Source organism: Lutra lutra, chromosome 17, assembly GCF_902655055.1.
Source record: "Lutra lutra chromosome 17, mLutLut1.2, whole genome shotgun sequence".
Lineage (NCBI taxonomy): Eukaryota > Metazoa > Chordata > Mammalia > Carnivora > Mustelidae > Lutra > Lutra lutra.
In genome coordinates this window covers 56,496,067-56,517,331 of record NC_062294.1, presented here as the reverse complement: position 1 = coordinate 56,517,331, position 21,265 = coordinate 56,496,067, and the positions used below count along the sequence as shown (strand labels likewise).

General features: G+C 53.6%; 1 protein-coding gene and 1 long non-coding RNA gene across 3 annotated transcripts; one reads left to right on the top strand and one right to left on the bottom strand.

Annotated features, from left to right (window-relative positions):
* Positions 1–2,200: 2,200 nt before the first annotated feature.
* MYADM (myeloid associated differentiation marker) lies at positions 2,201–8,287 on the bottom strand. Its single transcript, XM_047711142.1, has 3 exons — positions 8,074–8,287; positions 4,772–4,844; positions 2,201–3,347 (listed from the first exon to the last, which is right to left on the bottom strand). Exon 3 carries the CDS (start codon positions 3,318–3,320, stop codon positions 2,352–2,354), a length of 969 nt encoding a protein of 322 aa, XP_047567098.1. The 5' UTR covers positions 3,321–3,347; positions 4,772–4,844; positions 8,074–8,287; the 3' UTR covers positions 2,201–2,351.
* On the top strand, positions 4,920–15,058 carry LOC125089174 (uncharacterized). 2 transcript variants are annotated; one of them, XR_007123873.1, is made up of 3 exons: positions 4,920–5,451; positions 5,581–5,877; positions 14,330–15,058. It is a non-coding gene; the product is annotated as an uncharacterized LOC125089174 (long non-coding RNA). The 2 variants fall into 2 exon arrangements; XR_007123872.1 differs by having other exon boundaries at positions 5,760–5,877; positions 14,330–15,057.
* The last annotated feature ends 6,207 nt before the right edge of the window (positions 15,059–21,265 follow it).

The window sequence follows — 21,265 nt, the reverse complement described above, 5'->3', positions numbered from 1 at the left end:
CCACCTTGCCCTGCTTGGCTGCTTTTCCCGCATCACCAACACATCACCCCCGGGTCCTAGAGCTGTTCTCTCTGGTCCCTTCCAGAAGGGGTTCAAGCATGGGGTGGGGAGGCGGGGCTAGGCGCCCTTGCTGGAGGCAGGCTTTGGTGTGGGTCAGAATTCCGGGGTGGACGCCGCAGAGCTCAGAAGAAGGCCTCTCCTGGAAAAGGAGTGCGCCTGCTCCCGTTGGCCCTTCCTTCTCTCCGGGGAACCTCCCTGGACGTAGCCCTCGCCAACTGCTCTTGCGGGTGTAAGTGCAGAGGATGGGTTGCTTGATCCTGGGATTTTTGCGGATTTATGTTTATGTATTTGTGACTCTCCTCAGGCAACAGGGCCTTCTGTAGGACAGAGACTCATTGTAAGAGTAATTCGTTTGCTCTTTATCGAGGTCTTCTGTGGATCGGTTGTGTCAGGGAGCTTAGAACTGAGGGTAAGATGGAGCTGGTGGGAATGCAGGCAGGGCCAGATCCTCAAGTCCCAGAGGAGCTCTGGTATCACCTGTAGGCACATACAGGATTGGAGCAGGGAAGGGCAGTGTCAGAGGTTAGAAGCATCCCCCTGGGCCAGAGTGGGCAGGAGGGAGCCTGGGGTACTAGCTCAGGACAAAATGATACCTGAGCTGGGTCAGGAGCTGGCATTGGGGACAGTTGAGGAAGGCTAGACAGTGTCTGGTGAGTAACAGATAGAGTGGATGGGAAGAACCAGAGCCTGGGTTTGCAGGCTGGGGAGCCTATTACTGAGATGCGAAACCTGAGGAGTTGATTTTGGGGGGAAAAAATGTTGCACTCAGATGGGGACACTGTTTCTGGAGTTGCTCATGGGATTCCAAGGAGGGACCAATTTCAATCCTAACTAGTTCTCCTGGCTTTGGGAGATCCAAAGTCCAAAGTTGTCTTGGCCTGGTCCCAGGCCCCCTCTCCCACCAGACTCAAGAATCTGGACCTTGCCCTCTCTCCTGGAGTCCTCCCCAGCAATAAAGCAAGCACAGTTTTTCTTTTATCTTTATATTGATGTAAAAAAAAAACAAAACAAAACACGGATGTGGGAGTGAGGGAATGGACAAGTCTTCCCTCTGTAGTTGACGGCAGGGACTGATGGGAACCAGAAGCTCCAGGGAATTAAAAAAAAATAAAAAATATATATTTATACATTTATATATATGACGTTGCGCATGTGAGTCCCAGAGAAGCAGGAAGCAGCTACAGGAAGCAACTAGCATGCAGAAACACACGTGTGTGTGTGTGTGTGTGTGTGTGTGTGTGTGTGCACCACACTTGAGCAAGCAATTCCTCTATGGCGATGGCACCCCCACCTACCCAACCCACCCACCCCCAAGAAAAACACATTGAAAAGAAACTTCCCTTTTAGAAGAGGGCCACCCAGGACGTTTTGCCCTTGTGACCAGAAAAGGAAAACCAACCAACCAACCAACCCAGGTTCACACTGCCTGCCTTTAAGGCGGGCAGGTGGCCAACCTCTTCTCCCAGCAAAGGCAGTATATGCTGTTTTTAACACTGAGATGGGAGGGCCATATCCCTGCCCTCCCCCTCCACTAACACTTAGACAGTCGTCCTTAAGACCATATGGTTCTTTGCTGGCCACCACTTTTTCAATAACCCAGAGAGCAGTTGGGTGGGAGGCTTCCACCCTTTACTTCCTGTAAGATGGCCTCCAGGCAGTGGGATGTTAGTAAGCTTGGCCAAAGTTCTGGAGCCAATCTCAGGCGAGGCTGGGGGCCAGGCAAGGCCCATGGACCCCGGGCCTGTGCTTGAAGCCTCATGCCCACTGGAGATCATTGGCCTCCAGAGATGAAAGGGGACATGCACTGTACGCACCCCCTACACTGAGAGAAAGGGAGCCCCATTCTCAAGCTGCCCACCCCACCCCCACAAACACACATGTACACACCAACTAAGGCACAGCCAGGGCGGGTAGGCATGCTTTGGCAATGAGGCCCCTTGGGAGGCCCAGGGGGGGAACAGCTGCAGGAGAGGGAAGTGGGACACGGAGCTCAGCACCTTTGGAAGTGGGGGGCAGTGGGGTGGAGGCAGAGAAGAGAGACGTCTCAGAGCTCCCAAGGAAATTTGAAGAAAGAAACTGGGAAAGAGGCAGCCGGGACAGAACAGGGACGAAAGAAGAGGTGAAAACAGAAAGAGGCAAACAAGCAAAACAGCATGTGGGCAACCCAACAAAACAGGAAGGAAAGGCGAGAGCAACAGGAGAGAGGCAGCCAGGAAGAGGAAAGGAGGACTTGGGGAAAAGAAACCTCGGCCGACAAGTGGGACTTGAGAGCGCCGGTCATGGTCAGAGCCTCAGACCCTGACAAACACCAGGCGGGCCGAATACACCAGGTCGGCCAGGTAAGCCAGCAGGTTGATGGCCGTGAGGATGGCCACGGCCAGTCGGCGGTCCCAGTTGCACACGTAGTAGGTGTGCCAGTTGCTGCAGCCCACGTCAGAATAGCGGCGGGGGTGGCCTCCGTGCCTCTCGCTGAACTGGTAGAGCGGCCAGAGCACGATAGCCGTGGCATACAGAAGGACGGAAAGCAGCGCCAGTCCTGACAGGAAACTGGGGAAGGAGATGGGCAGAATGTTGGTGCAGTCGCCCAGGTTCAGCAGGATGGCGACGGCCGCCAGGATGAAGCAGATGGAGTACACGGCGACACACCACTCCAGGGCTGGCTTGTCCTGGTACAGGGAGGGGCCGCCGATGAAGGCGAAGATGACGCAGGCCACAAAGGTCTCCAGCACCTTGAGCAGGCCTGGCACAGTGGCCATGTAGCCGGTGATCTCCCCGGGGCGGGCCCGGGTCCAAGCTACTTCAGTGGCATAAGCCACGCAGGCAATGCAGGAGAAGGTGGTGGCAGCGATGGCGTGGTCCCGGGAGCGGCCGTGGGGCAGGAACTGGACGTAGGTGGTGGGGTAGATGATGGAGGCCGACAAGCAGAAGAGGGCGGCGTAGCAGGCGTAGGTGATGGGGAAATTTTTCCAGGACAGGGGGAACCGGGCCTGGAGCCCACATAACTCAACTATGAGGATGATGAGGGTCACAGAGAAGCAGAAGCACCAAGTGAACATGGACCAGTTACCCATGGGCCCTGTCCAGGCACCCACGCTGGCCACCAGGGAGAAGGCCACACAGGTGGACAGCAGCTGCAGCAGGCGGAGGAGGCCCAGGGGCTGGGTCAGTGCTCGAGGGGACCCCACGATGGTTGGGGAGCCCAGGCCTGAGGATAACGACGTGGTGGTCGTGATGGTCGTGCGGGTCACGGTCACCGGCATGGCTGGGATGGAGGGAAAGGAAGTGTCCTAAGAAGGTTCCAAATGTGGGAATCCAGGCCCTCGGCCTTTCCTCCCCCCAGGGGCACAAAGTAACCTGGAGGCTAGCTGGGGGGCACCGAGGGTGCAGGCTTTTCAAAGTGGTACAGTTGCGGGCCTATGGGGATCAGCTGGTCACCCAGGTCCCAGACCCCTCTCCACTCTGGACTTGGATTCCCCACCTCCCCTGTCAGAACCCAGGAGTCTAGGCTGCCTCTCTCCTCTCTCTGCAACCCAACGATTGTAAAACCATCTATCTTTCAACACCCCCCCCCCAGACACTCAGAGCTGCCATCAGTCCCCCAGGGATCAGCCACCCAGCCACTCAGGACTCTGTTCTAAAACATGTCCAACTATGCATCAGAACAAGAGGCCCTGCTTTGTATGCTCTACCTCCTCCCTCTGAGTACCCAGGGCTCCGCATACCTGCTCCTGTGCACACCTGCCTTCCTTCACCCAACAGGCATTTCCAGCCTCCAGACATCCAAGAGTCCAACCTCCATGTGGGAACCTTCTCAGTGACCCACATGTGATCAGAGCTCCTGAACTCCCAGCCTGTCTCTGGAACTGGGGCTCAGCTCTCGGGAACATGCCCTCTCAAGTCCACCCTCTACCAGAGAGATCAAGGGTCTGTGACCTCCGTCGCAATCTCACCTGGGATATCGGGCTGGAGTACTACCCCCAAGGACACTGAGCTTCCTTCTGCCTATGCCCCTCCCCCACATGGAGTCCAATCTCCAAGTTCCCTAACTTCCAAGAAACTCAAGCACTCCGGATTCTCTACTGTCTGGTGCCGCAGCCCCTTCCACTGAAATCTCCAGGCCTCTCACGTCTGGTTACAGAGCTTCAGACCTCAGGACTCTGGGCCGTGGACCTTGAGTTCACCAGACACCTGCAGTCTAGAAAATCAGCTTTTTTCTGTCTCTCCAGAACCTACAACTTCTATCTCCTTGTCCTAGAGACCCTCAGGGAGAGAGGGCCCAGTGTGTTGGGGACCGGGTGTCCAAATCCCCCCTTAGGCCTCTGACATCTACCCTCTTACCCTCCACCCCTAAAAAGCTCAGAAGGCTTCTCTCAGCTGCAGGGAAATAAAACTTCCTCCTTCCATGGGCAGGCATGGGAGGGCCTATAGGACAGTAGAACAGGTTCTAGCTTGCCCAGCTGTCTCTGCAAGAGGCCCCAAGGACCTGGGAGCCCATTTCCTGGATACACTGTTTTCCCAGGTAAACAGGTGTCTGGGTCTCTTTCCATGGAAACCCAGCTCCAAGGTCCTTCTCTCGGAATCTCAGAGTCCAGGCCCCAGATGCCCCTCCCTCCGACACAGAGTCTAGGTGGGAAGCTCCCTCCTCTCTCAGACCCAGGAGTCCGGGCCCCCAGCCCCTCTCCCCTCCGACGCGGAGTCCAGGCTCACTCACCTGCGGTCTCTGCGGAGAACCCCGGCTAAAGATCCGGCTCTGGAGTTGGATTACGTCCGACACCTGGAAAAGGCTGGTCAGAACACAGGAGGGAGGAGGAGAGAGAGAGAGTCAGCGCCCAGCTCCCTCTGGCTCCGCCCCGCCGGGACCCAGGCCACCCGCCCGCCCGCCGCTGGGGCTCGCCCAGAACGCGCAGCCAGGCTCCGCAGGCCGGGCGCCCTCCCAGCCAAGGCGGGGATCTGGCCGCGAGCCGGGAGAGGTCCCGGAGGTGACCGCAGCGAGCCCCACCCCCTTCTCCCTCCCCAGTCCCCAAACTGCGGGGGCGGGAATGGAGGGAAACCGGAGAAAGTGCACGCCCGCGGGCAGGCGGGGGTTGTGAGTGATCTTAACCCGGCCGCAGCCCAGGAAGGCCGCGGGGCGGACGGGCGGGAGGGCCCTGGGCGGTGGCTGCGGGGGCGGACGGCCAGGCCCCGCGCAGCGTCTCCGGGCCTTATAAGGGCTTCAAGTCAGCCCAGCCATCTGGAATGTGGCGGGGACCCGGGCTGAGGGAGGCGGGGCGGTGCTGGGACCTCCGCCCCCACGCCGGCCTCGGGAGGGCCCGCCCCACTCGTGGATCTTGGGAGAGGAAGGTCCACCTAGGACGTGAGGGCCGAAGCCTGAATTTCTGGGTCCTTCAAAATGTGAGTTCTGGGTCCCCAGAGCAGGGGCTGGGAGCCTGGACCCAAGAGGGTCTGTGAGAGACCACTGGCTGGGAAGCCGGACCCCTGGGATTTGCCTAGCTGACCCCCCTCCCGCACCCGCCCCGCCAGCCCCTCGAAGCCGGAACTGCGGTGTCGGAATCCGGGCCAGAGATTGGTAGCCACACCTCCCACCACCCCTCGGAAGTCAGGTCTATGGGTAGGGGCTGGGCCTCCCGGGCCACCTGGGAGGTGTTACCCGGGGCTCGGCCGCCTCCTGCTCCCCGACACGCCCTTCGAAAACCCGTTAGGAGGAAGTCAGGACTGGCCTACACTCTGGCGTTCTAGAAAGCGGGTACTGCCGGGTCCCAAGCAGGCAAGGAGGAAGAGCGCGAGCCACAACAACACAGAAGTGCCCCAAGGAAGGAGGTGGGTAGCGCAGGGACCGCGCGGAGGGGAGGGGTCCGTCGCCTTCCGCCCGGCGGCAGCCGCCTGAGGTCAGAACTCAGGAATGCACGGCCGGAGACAGCCGGAGAGAGAGGAAACACCCCTTCGGCTTCTCTGGGCCGCTTCAGGACTCCCCCCGGCCACGCCCATCCCCTCTCGCCACCTCCACGCCAAACACCACACCCCGTCGCTCAAAATGAGAATCGCGTCCCTAAACCCTAGCCTGCTCCACTGTCAGTAACCCAAGGACGCTGGCCTCAGCCTTGGCTTCTCTCTGGCTTAGGACACCAGCTTCTCAGTCCTCCCTTTTTGGCGTTTGGGGCCCAAAGTTCGAATTCTGTCCCCAGAATGGAGGGGTAGGGAGCGTGGAAGGCCATTCTCTTTCCCAAACCCAAACTTCCAACTCCAAGCTCCTTCCCTCCTGAAGACCTTGTACTAGATATCAACCCCCTTCAGCCAGGGCACATAGGGGTCCCCATCCCTCTCAGACCCAGGAGTCCAGACACCCACGTCCCTCCTCCATCAGACCCGGGAGTCTAGGCCCCAGCCCCTCCTCCCTCAGACCCAGGAGTCCAGGCTCCCAGACCCTCCTCCCTCACACCCAGGAATCAGGGCCCCAGCCCCTCCTCCCTCAGATTCTGGAGTCCAGGCCCCCAGTTGCTCCTTCCTCAGACGCAGGAGTCAGGGCCTCCCGTTCCCCTCCTCTTTCCTATGGATGACCTGTATGAGTGCAGGTCTCAAGCCCTGTCGTCTCCAGAACCCGAGTCCTGATCCATGCCCCAGTCTGCCTAGAGACTCAGACACTCGGGACCCCAGCCCCTTCCTCCCTGAGCACCCAGGAATCCTGACCGCAGCTTCCACGCCGGGGGGGTCCCTGCAGCCTCACCTCTCAGGCAGCGGCAGCAGCTGCAGTCTGTAAGGGTTTGCTTACTGGGTGGGGTTGGCGGGCTGGGGCGGGGGCGGGGCCGGGGGCGGGGCCGGGGACCCTGCGGGAGTGCGGGTTTCGGGCTGAGAAAGGGACTCCCGGAACCAGGAGGGATATCCCAGCCCCACCCCCCCGAGGCGGGGCCAATACAAGACCACGCCCCTCCCCGCGTTAAATGGACCGAGACTCCCCCGCCAAGCCAGTGGTGGGGGTGAAGGGCTGAGGTCACTGTTGCCGTGGTGACAAAACAGGAAGACACAACAGCTGGCGGTGTGGGGGCTCCTGGGGGCTGCCCTCCCCGACTCGGCCGTAGCGCTGTCTCCAGGCGCGGCCCGGGAAGGCCGTTGCCATGGCAACCCGCCTGTTTAGCGTCTGTTTAGGACGGAGCCCCCAGCCCAGGTCCCCACCCCAATCTCACCTCACTCCACTCTCCCTCTCCCTTCCGGCCCCCTCCCATCCGTCTGCTCCAGCCCCGCTCTTCCAGGACGGTGGAATCTTGGACATCTGGGTGGCGGCGGGCTGGGAGACCAGGCCTCTCTGTTTAATGGGATCTGTGGGATAGGGTCTCTGTCTCCTGGGTCTCTGAAAGGCGAAATTGTTGAGGCTGCCGATCCCTAGGGTTTGAGGGGCTTCTGGGCTGAGATCCCCGACTCCTGGGTCCCCAAATCCTCATTTATACTGGGGCTCGCGGTGTTAGGGATTGGTGGGCGGGACTCCTGGGTCCCAGATGTCACAGTCGATGGGGGCAGGGGAAAGGCTGCTGATAGCAAAACGCCTGGATCTAGGGCGGTGGGAGTGGGACGCACGGCCTCCCAGGTTCCAAAGGACGCCTAGGCTGGGGGCCCAGATTCTCGGAGCAAAAAGCAATGGAAGCTCCGACTCTCGGGTCTTCCTCTGCTCCGCCGTGGTTGCAAGCCGAGCCTCCCAGGTCTGGAACCCAAGGATATTTTTGGCCTGCATTCCTGGCGCCCGGATAGAGGGAGGGGCTCGGGAGCTCCTGGAGGACCGGGCTGGGGGGCAGGGGGCGTCAGATTCCAGGTTTCGGCAAAAAGGGAGGGGCCCGAGGCGCCGGACTGCCAGAGGCCCAGAACAGGGAGGGGCTGTGGGGTCCTTTCTTAGGCCGGCTCTGGGGCCTTGAAACGGAGTGACGGAACGGGGGGAAGCAAGCTGAAGCTGAAGGTCGGGATGCCTGCCCGGGGTAGGGGCGGGGACCGGGACGCCTGGGTCCCTCCCCGCTGTCCCTGCTCACTCACCGCGCTCTGCAGTCGTCCCTGGCGCGGCCTCGCTCGCGGCTGCCTCTGGGCGGGGCCTGGTGGCGGCTGCGGCGGCGGCGGCTCCACCACGCCGAGCTAACGGGGCGCTGCTGCCGCTGGGTGCCTTCCAGAAGGGCAGCTAAGCTAGCGAGGCAGCCGCGCAAGTCGCGGCGGGGTGGGGTGGTCGGACGGGGTCCGGGAGCCTGTCTGGCAGACTGCGCGCCCTGCGGAGGTGGGAGGGGCGCGGGGGCGCCAGGAAGCGGTGAGCGCGGCGGTATGGCGGGGGATGAGGAGCTTGCCTGCCCACGTCTGTGCCCCCACAAAGGGGATAGGCACAGACCCTCCTTGTCATTCTGTGTCCTGCATAGGGGAAGGGGTCTCCGTGCCCCAGGCATCCGGCCCTGCCTGAGGGGTCAGGACCCGGTGCGAGCTGCCACTCACACACCTCCAGGTTCCACTCACACACCTCCCTGGCCCCCGGTGCAGAGGCGTCTCTCCCTCCTTCCTGCCCCAGTCAGTCACCCTCTTTGCCTGACCCCATAGCCGTACTCCTCAGATACCACAAATAGTCCAGGGGCGGCCTCCAGTCCCACAATTTTACTATGTTGTGCTCTCTGGGGGAAGTGTTTTCCTTTAGGCACGAAAACCCCAAAACAGCAGAGTTCAGGGTGGCAGGAAGAGGAAACAAACATTGAAAGAATGAGTCACCGGGTGTGATCTTGAGAAGTGATACCTTAGGGCTCCTGGATGGTATAATTTGGCACCATGCATGTGCCCCTGGTTCCGAGTGTTTGTCCATCCTGTAGCCCTCCCCCCCCCCACACACACACCAAGGACGTTGTCTCCCATCTGGCACTGTGATGCTTTCCCAAATGGGCTGTACCTCTGTTTTGTGAAGCTCACTTTGGGGTGATGGGGTACATGGGCTGCCCACTGACTTCCTAATAAATGGGGTTCCTTGATCAGAAGCAGTAATGTGTGGGTCAACGTGACAGTGAATAGGGCCGTTCAGTGGGCGCACAGATGCTGCTGTTGGCAGGAGTGAGTAAGGCCAAGAAAGCAAGTAACAACCCAGATTTAATTATTCCAGGGAGGAAAAAGTCATTGCTCAATTCATGATGGAGAGAGCCCAACATAATTCTCAGGTGACAGGTATTTGGCTGGTCTCCCTAGGAAACCTACCATGTAGGGGGCTCAGCACTGGTCAAGAAAGCACTTTACAGGGGCACCTGGGTGGCTCAGTGGGTTAAGCCTCTGCCTTCGGCTCAGGTCATGATCCCAGGGTCCTTGGATTCAGCCCCGCATAGAGCTCTCTGCTCAGCAAGGAGTCTGCTTCCCCTCTCTCTCTGCCTACTTGTGATCTCTTTCTGTCAAATAAATAAATAAAATATTTAAAAAAAAAAAAAAAGGAGGGGCGCCTGGGTGGCTCAGTGGGTTAAAGCCTCTGCCTTCAGCTCGGGTTGTGATCTCGGGGTCCTGGGATCGAGCCCCACATCAGGCTCTCTGCTCAGCAGGGAGCCTGCTTCCTCCTCTCTCTGACTGCCTCTCTGCCTACTCGTGATCTGTATCTGTCAAATAAATAAATAAATCTTTAAAAAAAAAAAAGGAAAGGGCGCCTGGGTGGCTCAGTGGGTTAAGCCGCTGCCTTCGGCTCAGGTCATGATCTCAGGGTCCTGGGATCGAGTCCCACATCGGGTTCTCTGCTCAGCAGAGATCCTGCTTCCCTCTCTCTCTCTCTGCCTGCCTCTCCATCTACTTGTGATCTCTCTCTGTCAAATAAATAAATAAAATCTTAAAAAAAAAAAGGAAAGAAAGCACTTTACTTAGTATTACTGACTTATTACAAAGGATACAACTCGAGAGAACAGCCAAAGAGACTTGTAGGGCAACGTATGGGGAGAGATGCTGAGCCTCCATATAGACATACCACCTCCCAGCTCCCTGATGCCTTTACCAACCTGGAAGGTCTCTGAGCCCTGCTGTTTAGGAATTTTATGGAAGTTCTGTTACATGGGATGGTTGATTAAATCATTGGCTTTGCACAATCAAGTTCCAATCAAGTTCGTGGGGTGGGGCTGAAAATTCCAACCTTCCAATCACAGGCTTGGTTTCTCAGGCAGTCAGCCCCATCCTGAGCCGCCTAAGGGCTCACCTAGACTCATCTCATGAGCATAAACTCAGGTATGTTGAAAGGGGCTTATATTGCACAGAGGAGTCTCCTCTCCCCCCCACCACTCAGGATTTACAAGGCTCTTAGGGAGCCCTGTTGTATCAATATCACACGGATCTTTCCCTACATACTCCAGGTCCAATCTGAAACTCAGCAGTCATTGTCAACAAATACAAGTGCCTCCTGTGTGAGCACAAAGCAGCCTAAGGAATGCCTCCTCCTGTGGAGATTTTATCTCATTTGTTAGTAGTGAATGGGATGTTCCCACTGTCCTCAGACAGCCTGATTCTCAGGAACCTCCTTGAGGCGACAGGCTCCCCGATTTTCAGGGTGTTTATCTCCCATGCTCTGGCATGTGTGTGTTAAGAGAGACATGCAGTGTACCTGTCTGCTCCTTCCTGCTCTACAGGTCTTATCAGAATTGTGTCATATATGCGGTTCCATTATCTCAAAGAATAGTCAGAGAATTAGTGTGACCCCCGGGGAAGGTGTGACTTGTGGCAGTTTTCTGGGGCTACAGGAACACTCACCATAATCCTGGTGACTCAGGAGGCAGAAACTCACTCTCTTGTGGTCCTGGAGGCCAGAAGTCTGAAATCGAATTATCAACAGGGCCTCACTCTGGAGGCTTTTCTTCTCTTCAGTCTGTCTCAAATATCCCCCCACCCCCACCTCCGTTTTTAGGATATTAGGACTTTTACCACTGGGTTTTCTTTCCTTTCCCTTTTTTTCTCTGCAAGATCCCTAAGTTCATCACATCAGCAAAGACCCTTTTCACAAGTAAGACACCATTTATAGGTTCCAGAAATTTGGATGTAGATGTATCTCTGGGTCTAAACCTACACCATCCCTAGTGAAAGCAAACCACTTCAAGTTCCTCTGTCTACTGTGAGAGAGAGGAATGGATTTGCCATTCTGGATGCCAAGGGCTGGGTTGATTTCATCCAGCAGGGAGCTCACACCTGGAATAGTCGTTGTGGTTGGGGTTACCCTGCCGGTGTCCTGTATTTCCAGTAGTGAACGTCATGGAAGTGGGGAAGAACTAGGGTCCTGTGTGTCCAGATCTCAGTTTTCCCCAGGGAGGTTGGGTTTCTTGAGATGATGGAAACCCATGACTTGGGCACCATCTAGGAGGGAAACTCTTAGACAGTGGCTCTCTCAGTCACCACCACCCCGCTCCAGCACCTCCCTCCTCAAGTTGTCAGAAACCCTTGCTTTAAGTCCTCTAGAAGTGTTCCACAATCAGCAAATCAAATTCCCCTATCAAAGCAACTTCAACAACAACTTCAACAACTTCTCCTCCTCCTCCTCCTTCTCCTCCTCCTCCTTCTTCTTCTCCTTCATCCTCTTCTTCTTTCCCTCCTCCTCCTTTTTTTCCCCTACACCCAACATGGGGCTTGAACTCCTAACTTTGAGATTGAGAGTCACATATTCTACCACTGAGGCAGTCAGGCACCCCAAAGCAACAACTTTAAGTGTTCTTCTTTTGCCTTCAATGAAATAAACACACCCCTGGGGCACCTGGGTGGCTCAGTTGGTTAAGCGTCTGCCTTTGGCTCCGGTCATGATCTTGGGATCCCAGGATAGAGCCCCACATGGAGCTCCCTGCTCAGCCGGGGACTGCTTCTCCCTCTCCCTCTGCCCTTCCTCCTGCCCACCCCACTGCTGGTGCTCTCTCTCTCTCTCTCCCAATAAGTAAAATAAATAAAATCTTAAAAGACAGAAAGAAATACCCCCTAGCGTGTTCTCTGGACATACCACCTTTTTGTCACCTCCTGGTCACTTGCCCTCCTTTTCCACATGGTTTCCTGACATTCTCTAAAGAGCTTCCTGACTGATGTGCCAAGAGCAGGTCACAGGTGGGCTGGGGGACATTGATTTCCTCAGCCTTCAGAATGCCTGCGTGCCTCTGTCTGTGGCAGGCTTATCTGTTTACCTCAATGAGCTGTAAAAATATCATCGTGTTTCTGTTTGCCCCGTGATGGGAGGGTGTTGATGGTGCTCCCACTCCATTTGCTCAGTTTTGCACACCCCTTGGACCTCAACCACTTCTCCTTCCACCTTGCTTTCTCAGCGGCGCCCACCATGATCTTTTCTTAGCTTGATAGGAACCCGCATCTTGTCAACCCTCTCTTTCCTCTGGATATGATTCCAGGGCCCATCATTTCAATAATACTTTTGCCACGTTAGGCATCTAACACTCCTTTGCCCTTCTGTCTTTGCTTCGTTTTATTTGTGAAGATTGATTGATTGATTGATTGATTTTAGAGGGTGGGGAGGGGTAGAGGGAGAGGGAGAGAATCTCGAGCAGACTCCCCACTGAGTTCAGAGCCCCATGTGGGGCTCGATCTCACCACCCTGAGATCATGACCTGAGCTAAAACCAAGAGTTGGACACTTAACTGACTGAGCCACCTAAGCGGCCCTTCCCTTCTACCTTTGTAAGGCCCCAGTCTTGGGGAAGAAATAGCCCATCCACCAGGAGTTTTGTTTCTCCAAGTTTGTCCCTAGGCAACTGAGCGTCACTGAAGAAGGTCACCTTACAGGGCAGAACGGTTCCACTGTGAGTAAGTGATGGCTGAACTCCATGAGCTCTCAACATGGCCCTCAGTCCCACTGCTGTCACCCAGTCAACTCGTTCTCATTTCCATGGTGACAAGTGCACTATTTTTATCCTCTTTAATCTCCGACACACTTTCTGCCTCCAGCCCTTCCCACACCACCATTCTCAGCCTATGACCTGCCTCCTTTATTTGAGAGATGTTAGAAGCCATCGGCTGGGAATCCCTCAGACTCCTAAAACCACAGAGCTGACTCTATTTCCATCCCAGTCCTTCCTAGCTTTGTGATTTTTAAGTACATCCTTCTCATATCCTTGCTGTTGCTGTCGCTATTCTGCCTCTTTTTGGATAGTCAGTATCTCCCACTCAAAGAATCTTTCACTGACTTTTCAAGAAATGATAGCTCTTTTTAATTGTGGTAAAAGTGCATGTAGCATAACGTTTACCATTTATTTATTTATTTATTTAAAGATTTTTATTTATTATTTGACGGAGAGAGAAACAGTGAGAGGGATCACAAGCAGGGGGATTGGGAGAGGGAGAAGCAGGCTCCCCGCTGCAGAGCAGGGAGCCCAATGTGGGGCTCGATCCCAGGACTCTGGGATCATGACCTAAGCCGAAGGCAGACGCTTAATGACTAAGCCACCCAGGCGTGCCTAAGGTTTACCTTTTAAACTATCTTTAAGTGTATAGTTCAGTGGCTTTAGGTAAAGCCACGCTGTGACCGCGTGAAGACACAGGCAAAAGATGGTGGTCTACAATCCAAGGAGAGGAACCTCTGGAAATAACCAACCCAGACAATCTGGGGTTTCTAACTTGCAGAACTGTGAGAAAGTAAATTTCTGCTTACTTCTATAAATTCTGTAAATCTCTGTATCACGCTGTCCACGGTACTTTCTTATGCACCCCCCTCAGCGAACTAATACGGTTTCCCATCACTCTGAACAATTTTTTTTTTCCAGTTTTTAACTTTCTGATCTCTCAGGGAACTGAAGCTTCTGGTATTTCCTTCCAACCTGAAACTGTTCTCAGGGATCTCGTAGCACATCATTCTCCTGGTTTTCCTTTTGCTTCTTTGGGCTCCTTCTCTGGCTTCTTTGCAAGCTCATGCTGCTTTGAGTCCCTCAAGACTCTCCCCGAGCCCCCACTCTTCTCATGACCCACTCTTGCTAGGGGATCCTGTACACACCAGACTTTGGGTGGCACCAGTGGGTACACAAGCCATGCACGGCTGAAGACTCTAGTTCAGCAAAGGCAGAAGGCAAAGGCTCACACAGGGGCTGACCAATAACAACAATAATGGGAGCTGTGTGTGCAATTTTAAATTTTCTGGTAACCACATTAAAATGAAATAGAAGGAAAGCGTTAATTTTAAGAACATATTTTATACAATCTAGTCCATCTAAAATTTTGGCATATGATGCTAGCCACGTTTCCAGGGTTCAATAGCCCCATGTGGCCAACGGCTGCCATACGAGACAGTGCAGACCCAGGCAAGGTAATGATGTACTTTCTCTCTCTTCTAGCAGTCCAAGAGTTAGCAATCCGGGGTTGACATGATACCTCCACCGTCTCAAGGAACCGTCTCCCTCGTTGCTCTGTCCTCTTCAACAAGGGCTTCTGTCTGGGATGCAGCATGTGACCCAATCATACCACTGTGTTGGCATTGCCCCCAGCAGGAAGAGGGGAAGGGGAGAGGTTGGCATGCTTCCTTCTTTTCGAGGGAGTAATCATGAAATTGCACACATGCCAATGTCCAGAACTTCGCTGCATGACCATGCAGAGCTCTAACGGAGACTTGCGGGATCTAGTCTTCATTTGGGGAGATACATGTCTAGATAAACCTTCATTGCAAGGAAGGAAATTGGGGGAAACCACTGGATAGGAATAGACCGCAACTCATAGGATTAGACCACAACCCAGATCTTTCCTCCGCGCTCCAAATGTATGTATCAGAGTGCTCACTGTGCCTCCGTTTGGATGACACCAAAGTCCAAACTCAAAACATCTACAGCGCACAGATGACCTTTCCTTCAAACCTCGTGGTTCCCAGGGCAGCACACACCGCCAGCGAGCAGAAGCCAGAATTCGAGGGCATCAGTGATTATCTCAGCTCCCACATCCAGGACACCAAGTCCTGCCTTGTTTGCTTCCCATATTCCCTCTCGGATTCATCAATTTCTCTACATCTCGGTACTAGTCACACATTGCTGGATAATAAATTTCTCCAGAACTCAAGAACTTTGTTTTGTTTGTTTTTTATGGTTGTTGTTTTAACAGCGAGAGAGTGGAGAAGGGCAGAGGGAGAGCAGAGAGGGAATCCTAAACAGACTCCACACCCAGCATGCTGCCGGACTCAGGGCTCCATCCCAGGACCCTGAGATCGTGACCTGAGCTGAACCCAAGAGTCGGGCGCTTCACGGACGGAGCCACCCAAGTGCCCCCAAACTCAGTGTTTCAAAGGAAAGAAATTTAGACATCTGCTACAACACAGATCACAAAAGGACAAATACGGAGGGATTCCACCTGTATGAGTCCCCTCCAGTAGTCAAATGTACGGATACAGAAAGTGGAGTCATAGTTACCAGCCAGGGGCTAGAGGCAGGGAGGAGTGGGAGTTCGCGTGTAAGGGATACAGAGTTTCAGTTTGGGATGTTAGAAAGTTCTGGAAATGTGGAGTGGTGAAGGTTGCGTGACCAGAAGAATGCAGAGGCTCCTGGCTGGCTCAGCCGGAAGAGTGTGCGACTCTCGATCTCAGGGTCATGAGTTTGAGCCCCACGTTGGGGGTAGAAATTACTTGAATAAACTTGAAAAAAAAAAAAAAGACTTGCTTATGAAACCACATGCTTGAGTGAGTGTGGTTTCGGTACAAAGCGAGATGAAGAGGACAATGGAACAGACTGCAGCATTCAGAATAGAACAGAAGAAAATGGAAAAAAGGAAGCTCTCTGAACCTCTTTCCCCACCCTTTTTTAAAAAGGAATGTTTGAGTATTGCAGTGATTTGTAAGAAATCTATATTTAGTCCCTCTGATGACCGAATACATATTTCTCCCATCATCCAGTTTCCGGATCCCAGCTCCTGAAACCCTTGGGATTTCCCGTGATAAGGATGATAAATGCATCTTTTGTTAAATTAAGGAGGTGATTTTGGGATGCCACCCAAGGGCGGGCGCTGGTGGCCCGGAGGACCAACCGTGGGATGGGAGGGCTGGAACTCTCCCTCCCCCGGACCTCAGGGGAGAGGGGAGGCTGCAGGTGGAACCAGCCAGTGGCCAATGAGTCAGTCAATCAAGTCGATGTAATGAAGCCTGCAGGAGCCCCTAGAGGGCTGGTTGGCTTCAGAGAGAGCTCCCGGGTTGGTGAGCTAGGGGCGTCCTGGGAGGGTGGTGGTCCAGAGAGTGGCACAGAAGCCCTAGGCCCTTTCCCCACACCTGGCCCTATGCGTGTCTTCCATCTAGCTACTGGTAAATATCCTTTATCATATCCTTTGAACCTAAGTGTTCCCCTCAGTTCTGTGAGCTGTTCTAGCAATTTCAAAGAACCTAAGGGGGCACCTGGATGGCTCAGTTAAATGTCTGCCTTTGGCTCAGGTCATGATCTCAGGGACCTGGGGTCGAGCCTGCATTGGACTCCTTGCTCAGCGGGGAGTCTGTTTCTCCCTCTCCCACTCCCCCTGGTTGGATTCCCTCTCTCAACGTCTCTCTGTCAAATAAAATCATAAAAAATATATATATATTTCTCAATAAGACCTAGTTATTTGCCATGATAAAGATGCTGGCCTGTACTCCCTTCAAAATTTCAAGGGCTATTTTGCATTTCTTTAAAAAAAATTACTTATTTATTTGAGAGAGAGAGTACAAGCAGTGGGGGGAGGAGCAAAGGGAGAAGGAGAAGCAAATTCCCCCTGAGCAGGGAGCCGGATCCGAGGACCCTGGGATCATGGCTGAGCAGAAGGCAGACCCTTAACCGACTGAGCCACCCAGGCGCCCCACTGTTTTGCATTTAGAACACATCTCAAACCGGATGCTAAAATTTTTAAGGGAAATGCTTCCTCTGTAGGTAGAATTCATAAAACAGCTGAAAAAGTAAATCCCTATGCCCAAGTTGCCCAAACATACTTCCGAGTTATCTAACCGAATCAAGTATCAGCCTTGAGCTTAAATTAAACATCAATAAAATGTTAAATCCAGTTCTATAGCTCCACGGGCCACCAGTCAAGACACTCAGTAAGGCTCTCGGATTGGGAAGCTCATCCTTAAAACGTCACTGCTTTGTGCTCAGAGTGGAACTCTCCATTTTTTTTCGGAGTATGCCAACCTAAACCAGCAAACGGATTCCAGCAGCATTTTAAAAAATAATATATTGTGTCCAAGTGGAGTTTACTCTCGAAATACAGTAGATAACGGCTAAATGTAGAAATGGCTCAAGTTCAGAGACCGTTCATGAGAGGTTTCACGCTCGCAGAGCAGGTAGGAAGAAAATCATATGATGATGCCATCTATGCAGAGAGTATCTGGCAAAACTGAATATCTATTAGTGCTTAAAACAAAACAAAACAAAACAAAAACACCCAGACACCGAATAAGTAGGAAGTTGCAGTTGCCAGAGCTCTTAGACATCTGTGGCCCTCCAAGGCTGCTGTGCCGTGAAGGGGTTTTCCTGGTCCCTGGTATCAAGGCCTGAGTCTATGGCCCCTATAAACGCTATAGACGACACCAGATATTTTGGGGACTTCCCAGTATCTAGGCCCCAACCCTATTTTGGATGTAGTTCCCCACCTTGGGTACTATGGTGGGGGCTGGTGTCTGATTTTTTAGGAAGCCTAGGGGACCAGACCTGCCTTCCTCCTATCCCTGGGAGGTAGGTAGGGGTCATGAAATGCTTCCTGCTGGGACTCTGATTAGGCGGGAAAGAGGCTAGGACGTGGGGAAATTCAGAGTGCAGGGGGAAGTGGGAAGGCTTCGTCCATTGGTCAAGAATGGGGAGGAGGCAGTGTCCAGTGGAGACAGTGGTGGCCCCGGGGCAGCTTCCGGGCTGGCTGCGGTTTCGCATGACTTTAGGGACACTCTGCTGGTCTGTTTTTGGCTTCCCGCCAAATTCCCAAGCTTGATTGTCTAGCCTTCCCATGCAGCATGTGATTTACTCAGGGTCCTTCCCTTAAATGCCTCCCCTGCTTCTTAGACCCAGAAAGATGGCATTTGCAAAGCAGGACCTCAGCGGGGAGGAGCTCTGGATGCCAGTGCTACCCTGGAGGAGACCCTCAGGAACTACCCTCCGTGGGATCTGAAAGGAGATGTCATGCCCATGAGACGATTTTCCTTTTCCTCCACAACGCAGATTGAATTAACAGATGGTGACTTTCATCCTCCTTAAGTAAAACAGACTGGAGTCCTCTGTTTTGAAGACGTAGGTGGCATTTGTGTGTGGGGAGGAGGTGAGGAAGGAAATCTAGTCGATTTGTAAAACTCCCCTGCTAAATGTTCCTATCAGATGGGAAACAGATCAAGTCCCCAGCTAGAGAGGAACGGACAGGCAAACGCGGATGCCTCCTGATAATGCAGCCCTGTGCATATCTTTAAAAGAAAAAAAAAAAAAAAGGAATCAGAAGAGCTCTGTTTACCTAAATGGAAAATTTTCCAGGGTATGGACTTAATGAAGAAGGCAAGACGCAGAATGGTATAAGAGGATTTAACCTTTTGTGTGGGAATACTTAAAATTAGAATAGGTCTATTTGCTGTTTTTTTTTTTTTTTTCCTTAAGATTTTATGTATTTGACAGAGAGAGAGCACAAGCAGGGGTTGCTGCAGAGGGAGAGTGAGAGGCAGACTCCCCGCTGAACAGGGAGCCTGACATGCCGGGCTCAGTCTGAGGACCCCAGGATCAGACCTGAGCCCAAGGCAGACGCTTCACCCATGGCCCCACCCAGGCACCCCTATTTGCTGGTGTTTGTTTAAACACTGTGAGGAGACACAAGGGTCTGCAAGGGCAGGCAGAAAGTCAGATGGGGGCACGGGGGTGGAAATGAAACTTCTCCGTGTCTATGGATACATTTTAAATTTTAAACCTATTACCCTATTATTTCCTATTATATCTAAGCGTAGATTACACGACTCAACGCGTGTGAAATGCTTTGAAGGATGGCTCCACAGCAGTAGACTCTAATTACATACAGTAGGATACCTAACACATTCCAATATCATCTATAATACACCCGTGGAAAGTTCTGGAAAGATACAACAGAAATCCGGTCGGACCAGAGGGACAGGAGAACGGGGCAGCTGGCACGCGGGCATGGGCAAGAGACTTATTTTTCAGTATCCACCCCTTTTCTGTATTTTCTGAATCCTCTGCGGGGGTAAATATATTACCAAGTCAAAAACGTGTAAGTACGCATGCATGCATTTTAACGGGCTATTTTTAATCTTCCAGGCAAGGAGCCTTATGATGATAAATGAATACAGATTCCTTTTCCTTACTGAGCTCCCTTTCTCCGATTAAAATAGTGGGGATCAAACGCACACAGTTGGAACGCTGGGAGGCCAGGGCGGATTTATCCCAGTGCCCGTGACCTGCAGGCGTGAGATGCCTCCCGTAGCTACTGTAGGACCCCAGGGCTCTGCGTGCCAGGCTATGGCCCCGGGGGCGGGGGGGGGGGGCTGGGGTCACCCCCACCGTGATGGCCATCTGGCCCCATTAACCTCTGCATGCCCTCGGGGGAACCGAGCTTGGGCCCTAAGAATTACTCCTCTCGGGTCACCTAGCGCTGAATGAACCTTGGCTTCCAGCTCTTGTGGTCTCTCTTTCTAAATCTGTAGCGAAAAGGAGCAGTTCAGGGAAAACTCACAAAAACAACTCCAGAAGGCCTGCAGGCCGGGCCCTGGGGACGCATCCACGGTAGGCCGCCCTCTAGGGGACTGTGAAGATGCAATGCAGGCTTCAGGATGTGGAAGAGGCACCTTTTCCTTCTCGCTCGTTCCAAGTTCCAAGCGGAGTTACCGCCCTGAGGGGCGCAGGGCACGGGAACAAGTCACGGGTTCCTCACGGCTCTGGACACACAGTCGAGGGAGAGACGGCGAAGATACAAAGACAGAGGTGGTGTCTGCGAAGAGACTCAAATATGCGGAGGACACCGGGGTCTGTTCCAGACAGAGAGGTCAGAGAAGGGGGTGGCATGAGCCACCAAGGGCCAGGAGAAGCGGCCTCCCGAGGAGTCCGAGGGAGGAGGCGCCAGGCAGAGCCGCAGCACACGCCCAGAGGAGGCGGGAAGGGCAGGACGGTGAGGGGCTGGTGGGAAGGCGTGGGAGGGGTCGCTAAGGTGGCATTCTCACCGAGACAGGCACAGGGGGACGAAACACACACTCCCAGGAAGTCACTTGGGCAGCCTGGGGGGCTCAGGCGGTGAAGCGTCTACCTTCAACTCAGATCACTATCCCTGGGTCCTGGGATCGAGTACCGAGTCCCCCATCGTGCCTCCCTGTTCAGCGGGGAGCCTGCTTCTCCCTCTCCCTCCGCTGCTCCCTCTGCTCGTGCTCTTTCTCTGACAAATGAATAAATAAAATCTTAAAAAAAAAAAAAGAAAAGAGAAGAAAAGAAACTCACTTGACTCAGGAACAAATACACCTCGCATTGCAGTGGAGAAAGGAGCCCCTCCAGAAACATATTGCCCAGAAGGATTATGTGTTCATGGATTATATTGCCCCCCCTGAGGAGCCCAGGAAGTCCTGACCATTTATATTCTAAAGCAGACCTGTTTACTTTCATAGGACATCTGATGTGTTCAGATAGGAGTACCCTTGAGAGAGGATTCTGCTTTCTACCCTCCACCACAGATGCTCTGGGTTCTCGTAGGAACAAGAGGGAGCAACTACATTCTGAGCCCTCTTCAGTGACCTCTCCTTGTGTCCCTCCACAACACTAAGGCTCCCCTCTCAGAGGAAGTCATCTTGTTTTTGCCTCATTGCATGATACAACCCCTCCCCCCTACCTATCCCTGTGTATACTTGCGCACACACAAAATAAGCCAGACAGATGGCACGTTGGTTTTCCTTTTTTAGAAAAAAAAAAAATGGGAAAATCATTTTTCAAAAGTCCTCCTGACCCAACCATATTTAATATTCCTCTAATTTTAATTCCTCTAAATATTCCTTTAATATTTGGGGGTTTGGATATTCTTGTTGTTGTTTGACTCTTGCTGAGCTAATGGCTCTGAACAGGTTCAGACCAGGTCTCCCCAAAAAGTCCCACTTTGCCACGTGGACTGTTTGGGGCTAAAGGCGATCGAGACCCTGTAGGCCCCAGAGAAACTTTTGCCCTTCACTTAAATCTAAAATGGGAGTCTTTTCCAGAATTAGAAGACTCTAAACTGGGGGTCTTTTCCAGAATTAGAGCTATTACCGAAGACGGGTTTTATCTGAGGGCCCCATCTGCACGGCAGGGCAGACATTTATTACCACACCTGTG